The sequence below is a fragment of the Rhea americana genome, unplaced genomic scaffold, assembly GCF_003343005.1.
Source record: "Rhea americana isolate MKP2758 unplaced genomic scaffold, rheAme1 scaffold_43, whole genome shotgun sequence".
Taxonomy (NCBI): domain Eukaryota; kingdom Metazoa; phylum Chordata; class Aves; order Rheiformes; family Rheidae; genus Rhea; species Rhea americana.
This window is the reverse complement of record NW_028186568.1, coordinates 4,383,153-4,389,983: the sequence shown is the minus strand read 5'-3', so window position 1 is coordinate 4,389,983 and position 6,831 is coordinate 4,383,153. Positions and strand designations below refer to the sequence as shown.

The 6,831-nt window shown below is 39.3% G+C and overlaps 1 protein-coding gene across 3 annotated transcripts in view; it reads right to left on the bottom strand.

Annotated features, from left to right (window-relative positions):
* Positions 1 to 241: 241 nt before the first annotated feature.
* DYNLT2 (dynein light chain Tctex-type 2) overlaps positions 242 to 6,831 on the bottom strand; it is a 7,513-nt gene continuing 923 nt past the window's right edge. For 2 of the 3 annotated variants that reach the window (XM_085315522.1, XM_085315524.1), the window contains 3 exons: positions 4,612 to 4,818; positions 3,659 to 3,817; positions 242 to 1,275 (listed from right to left, as the gene is read on the bottom strand). In XM_085315522.1, coding sequence (XP_085171648.1) covers positions 1,165 to 1,275; positions 3,659 to 3,817; positions 4,612 to 4,818 — 477 coding nt within the window. In that variant the 3' untranslated portion in view covers positions 242 to 1,164. The remainder of the gene's footprint in view (positions 1,276 to 3,658; positions 3,818 to 4,611; positions 4,819 to 6,831) is intronic. The other variant, XM_085315523.1, reaches the window with a different exon arrangement.

The following is a 6,831-nucleotide window of genomic DNA, read 5'->3' as shown; positions in this document are numbered from 1 at the left end:
TGCAGCCGGCACAAAGGCTCCGCGCAGCCCCTCCCAGCCGTGCAACACAAGCACGGCACGGGCGCGCCGCGCGCGCACAAAACAGCATCCTAAGGGATCCACCGGAATCGCACGGGTGCTCCAACATGCCTTTCTACAGCTTTCAGATGGTTTCCGTTGGGAATCTCACGCCTTTAGACTGCATAAAATAATTTTAAAGGCAGCCTGACCCCACACATTTAAAAATAATCGGGACACTGTCTGTATTCTTACATATATTTATTTTCAACTCCTTCAATTACATTGTTAAAGAGGTATCAATGCTCAGTTTCCAGTTCTAAAACCAAAAGTACCACACAGATACGTCACAGTGACTTTTCAAAATATAATCACTGCTGTCCTTGCTGGGTATGCACCCATTTGCAACTGTCTTGTTACTGAGCACATTTCCATCTCCCCGCCTTTGCCATTAGAAGCCAGTCTAGTGAATGGATCAAACTCACTCAAGTCAGTATTTCTGCCACCAACCCGAACACAGAGTTGATACTTAGTGCAAGTTTAAGGCCCAAGAAAGCTAATGATTAARCTCCCATTATGTTCAAGACAAACTAATGTGTGTGCAAAAACCCTACGTGTGATTAGCTATTAAGAAATAACAGTTAAGGAGAAAATACTCTATATAATATTCTATACAGATTTTAAAAACGGTAAATGTAGCTGGTAAAGTTGGCTTCCCATTTTACTATGTTTCTATACAAACTCAAGCTGTGGCATTCTATCATCATTACAAGAATAAAAACAAACCAAGCACTGCTTTCTCCTACAAAGCTAATGAAGCACAAACTTTCAAACAAAATTGATACTCTCAGTTTATTGTAAATACATTTCCTAGCAAATCTAGGCATGCACTAGAAAGTAATATTGAATATTTTGCAAGGTTTATCTTTACAACACTTGCTTTAACTTCTAAAACAGAGAGTTATGACAGATGAAGCCCATATGTACTCAAACATAGATATTTCACAATTTTTTTTTCAAAGAAAATAGGTAAAAATAGCAGAAATATGTCAACTTCAATGTACCAACAGTGTTAGGCTAAAAATTCAGTGCTAAAATAATAATGTTTTGAAGATTTTCAAATATACCAAGTACTGTAACGCTCAAACACAGGTGGCTTTTAGAGTATTACTCATAATAACAAGCCATTACCAGAGCCAGCGCAATAAAGGTTTCAGTTTCACACTTAGCTGAAACCCAAGTGTCTCTCTGAACATCCCAGACCCATCTGCTGGCAACCTAAAGGAAAGAAAAGAACAAGCTATTTGTACATCTATATAGCACAAATTAACATTTTTAAAAGAATATGTAACATTATACAGATGCATTAGATGAGTTACAAGTAACAAAAACAAGTGAAAAATCACAGTGAAAATGAACAAGTGGTATTTGATGTTAAAGCATATTTTTGCTTCACAGTAAAGCCTCCCTTCCACTCCTTTTTGGATCCAAAAATCGCTGCACCAAAACCTCAATTCTCATGTTCACTTGTTAGCACTTTAACCTACAGTACCTGTCAAATTAATTTGACTAGGCATCATTTTTGACAACAAATCCATCCAGTCATATACCCACTCCTCCACCTCCAGCAGCTTACTGCAGTCTATTTGTAACCATTTACTAGCCTTTCAGTTGTTTTTGGTAAATTATTTTCCAAGTTAAACTGTAACTGACCACTGAGAGGGGGGCTGACCTGCTGGAAAGCAGCTCTGCAGAGAAGGACCTGGCAGTGCTGATGGATGACAAGTYGACCATGAGCCAGCAATGTGCCCTTGTGGCCAAGAAAGCCACTGGTATCCTGGGGTGCATTAGGAAGAGTGTTGCCAGCAGGTCGAGGGAGGTGATCCTGCCCCTCTMCTCAGCCCTGGGGAGGCCTCATCTCGAGTACTGCATCCAGTTCTGGGCTCCACAGTACAAGAGGGACATGGAGCTACTGGAGAGAGTCCAGCGTAGGGCTACAAAGATGATCAGAGGGCTGGAGCATCTGCCCTAGGAGGAACAGCTGTGAGAGCTGGGCCTCTTCAGCCTGGGGAAGAGAAGACTTAGGGGGGATCTTATCAATGTGTACAAGTTCCTGAAGGGAGGGTGCCAAGGGGACRGGGACAAACTCTTTTCAGTTGTCCCGTGTGACAGGACAAGAGGCAATGGGCAGAAATTGAAGCACAGGAAGTTCTGTCTGACCGTGAGGGGGAATTTCTTCACTGTGAGAGTGACAGAGCACTGGAATAGGTTGCCCAGAGAGGTTGTGGAGTCTCCTTCTCTGGRGATMTTCAAAGCCTGCCTGGTTGCAACCCTGTCTAACACGCTCTAGGTGACCCTGCTGAGCAGGGGGTTGGACTAGATGATCTCCAGAAGTCCCTTCCAACCTTAACGACTCTGTGATTCTGAGAGACCGGTTTCATTATCAAAGCCAGCATCCGTTTAAACTGCAATTTCAARTATAAGTTCAGGGGATCAGTCCATACCAAATCAATATTTATCTTCTACTTAATCTATTTATCTTCTACTTGAGTAAAAGGTAACAATGTATTTCACAGAAGGGTGTTTTACTTTTTAAGGAGTGGCAGTTTATCTATGGTTTGGTTAGGGTTAGAAACGCTCATTAAAAGTCCATATTTACTTTCTGGGCAAGTGAGCTCACCTGCTGATCCCCAAGACACRCTAGCACTAACAGAACAAGCTGGGCAGAGAATGGTGTGAGAAAGGACAAATTAAAATTCCATCCTGCTTAGCAGTAAGATAGTTACTTCATTTCTTTTCAGGTGTCTTCATAAATATTTCCATATAGGATTTGTATTTGGTAAACACTTTTATTTTATTGGGCTTCACCTTAAAATGCCTTAGGTTGAGTGATCTGAAAGTAACTGACTACCATTAACACCCTCTATCACTAAAGCTGCTAAAACCACAATGGAAACTACTGCCATTGAACCTGAAGGTTTCCTGCTCTCCAACACATTGGTCACATTAACAAGAAAGTGCAGTTCCACCTTAGCAGGACATGAGGTTTGAAGAGCTGATGACAAACTAACACCTCCARCTAGAATTGTTTTCTAATGCTCAGCAAGATACCAAAGAGTATGTTGAGTGCCTAAGGGAGCTTTCTACACATGTAAATTTAGACACAGTGCAGGAAAGTCACTTGTTTTGGATGTCCCATATTCAGATTACTTAGGTTAGATTGTAGTTGCAAAAACATTTACTTGGTGGCAGCTACAGCTGAAACAGTTTCCACCCCTCTTCTTGCCATTCACTCCTTCCCATGTCACTCCTGTATCATTTCGCACTGTCAYGTGCTGAACTGACTGGAGATCGAAGTCCAATGGAAGAAAAAAAATTCGCTGCACAGTCATGCAATTGTACTGGCAGAGTACTCAGCTGAAATAACTGGATGTCCTGAAAGAGCAGCAGGGCTGCTTAACTCAAAACCCACAACCTTCACAATGCTAGGCAGACAAACAGCAGCCCCTTAGCAGACTTCTCCCCATAAGCAACCTAAAGGCTCCAAGATCCACTTTCAACTAATTAACTGCTGAATGTGGATGCACACCTAAGAGAAGACACRGTTCAAAAAAACTGTTTTCAGTTTGCAGAAGGTATTATGAATAATTTGTTTGCTCACATTTATTGCCTGACCTGCCTTTTCCACAATTAGTACYGATACGACGTACTTGTAACGGTCATAGCCCAATTCCTTAATAGCCGCTAGTATTTCTTCAGAGATTGAAGCACATAAAGAGGGACTAGAAACTGCATCGTATTTAGTTTCTTGAAGTTTGTTCTATAAAACATAAATTTGAAAAAATCTTAATTTTCACCCTGGTGGCCTTTGCAAGAAACCTTCTACAGTGATTTTCTTTATAAAGAACTAATTAATAGAAAGGCACATAGAATATAAATGTGACTCTCAARCAGCAAAGGTTGTACTATTTTTACTCTGAAAGGTTTTATCTTTTTTCCAGCCAGTCTCCATTCAACAAACAGGGGTGTATTATTCTCCTTCACTTGGGCTCAGTTCACTGGAAACCAGTGCTACAAACACCTGTTCCATATATCCAAAGCATGTCTTCCAGACTGCAGAATTGCAAGAAGTGACCATAACTTTTCAAGGTATCACTGTAACAACTACATATTACTTCAACATATTACTGTCATTCATTTCTGCTGGACTTTTGCTTTGAAATACCAAGAGTATTTCATGCCTGTCCTGTGATATTAACAGAASCAACTGAAGGAGTGAAATTACACAAATTCAAGATCAGCATCTTTGGATAGCAGGATAGATCGKGATACTCTGGATTGTACTGTAGCTTATTTTAATTTAGAAATGGGAATAAGTTTAAGAAGCATCAGCCCCATCTTAACAGCATGTGCTTACTGGCTACCTTGCCCAAGGCYTTCTGCACCTTGTAGAACAGAGCCRATTTGAACAGCATTTGTGTACTAAAAATCCARGCCTGCAAAGATTTATGCTCATTTAAATTTAAGCACCAAATGCTATCATATAGCCCTTGCAAGACTGAAATTATTTCTGCAGTTAAATTAAGCAGTAAGTCTGTTAAAATCATACCATACCRTTAGTATCTCTTGAGCTTTGTTTCTTACTACATAATCTCGAAATTTATTATATGGCTCCAGTCTGTATGTATTGGCGTATCTTATCTTTGTCCTGTTCGCTTTCAAAGTCAATAGTTCAGTTCTAGTTATATCTGTAAAAGAGTCTTCTTCCACTGGAGCTATACCTGAAGCTTCAGTATTTGATTGTTTCCTTTTTTCTTTCATCTGTGCAAAACAATAAAAAGGTCAGCATCACATGTCAATACTTTAGCACTTAACAGTTTGTAAATAATACTTTATGCTCTATAATGAAGAAAATACCTAGTTTAGGAGTATCTTACAAAAAAAAAGTTGAAAACCTAGAAAACCAAGGTCTCTTCTTCTGGCTTTTTTGGGACTACGGCTCTCACAGAAAATGAGAACGGTGATTAACTTCTGCTCAATTTTTATTTCTTCTCCACTGAAATTTGCCATTAAATTCAGCTGAGCAAATGCTACACATCAGCACTCTGAATCCTGCCTATTTGATAAGCAAAAGATTGTATAACTATGGTATGTGTCTGAGWCTGTTAACTGTTTCCAGTTCATTTACTAGGTAATTTTACTTGTTCTCATTCTTTGTGAAGCTAATATACAAATTTCATGTGTTATGTATTACTTTCAATTTGTTTATTTTCAAACAGGAGTAAATACGTTCCTCTTTCCAGTCTTTACAATTTAGCTTGGAACATAAAAAACAAAACTCTGAAGACCCAGCTGTGCTCTGCATYCAGCCTATGTAATATCATTCCTTTTGATATACACAGTAGAACTTGGCCCTATAACATGAATGCAAGCAGGAAATCTGATGACACACACAGAATATATAATCTGTTGTTCTCCATGCCTGCTTGAAACAGAACTATAAAAAGATAGCAAAGCAAAGAAGAGACAGAAAAGCACCAGGAAACAGTAAGATTGTGACATATACTACAGACAGCAGCCTTCCATACCAGCTGCTTCCTAACTGTTTAAGTTTCATGATTCTTCAGTCCCTTGTTCTGCTTTCCAACTATAAAAGAGAATTTAGGTCATATAAAATAATCAGCTACTTCCCAGAAGAGAACACAAATGCAATCAAACAGCATAGTAGAGGCTGACACTAGAGGGTAAATGAAAAAAAAAATCATGCACATACGGAAAGTGTAAAGATCTAATGAGAGTTACTTTAGAATATGCATCATTTAGGGGCTCACAAATCTTTCAGTCTCAGAAGCATAGAAGTAACAGAGGCAATGCAGCTACTTCTCTAAGCAATCATTTGCTCATTAGCCCTGTCTACACTAAGGATGCAACCCCGCTTTTCTCTTGGTTTCTCACTCTTAGGTAATTCTGTTACAAACCAGCGATGTTAGCAGCTCTAAAGGAAATCAGCTGCAGGTATTTTTTTAATACCATGCCAGCAATGCAGCTTCTGAATAGTAGTTACAGTATGTTAAAAATGCAACGAGCAAACACACATGCACCTAGGCTATGAATGCTCGTTACCTTCTGACTGAAGCTCAGTCACATAAAGGTTATACCCCTTACCTGCTCATCACAAACCTTCTAACAGAGGACCTCAACTCTGCCATCTGAGCTGCTCGGATGAGCATGCCAGTTCATTTTAGTGAAGGTGAAAACAGTCTAAATAGCAACTCTTTGCAATCATGGCTAAAGAAAACAGTCAGAACATCTTCAGAGCGCACAATTACTACGGACAGAAAAATTCTTTCAATAGCACGAGACTACAAACAGAGCTGTTACTTTCAAGTTGCACTGTTATTAGCAGTGAGATAAGTTTTCACAACATTTTACCCAGTGAGACTGGGTGTAACAGTTTGACATTTTATATTCAGAAATACAATACGCTCTAACAGTCAGGTCTCATCCAGAAAGCTGYGTGAAAAGACAGTATTTGCCAGTAAGGTTCTCACGTAAGACAGAACAACCAAGTATTTTGCCTTTCAGCAAACCCTACTGAATTGGCCTAACCTTGGACATGAAAGTAAGTATGCTGGTGGAAGAAAAGCTTTTGAGCTTTTGATATTTGAAAGAACCACTGTTTATTAATGTACCTGTTGATTGTTAAAACAGGTACATTAATAAATAGTTGCTTTAAGTTACAAAATCATGTCTTGAATGTTTCCTCCAAAGAAGAATACGTCTCTCTCTAACTTAAAAGGGATAAAAACATAGCACTTCAGGTTGGAAAGACTG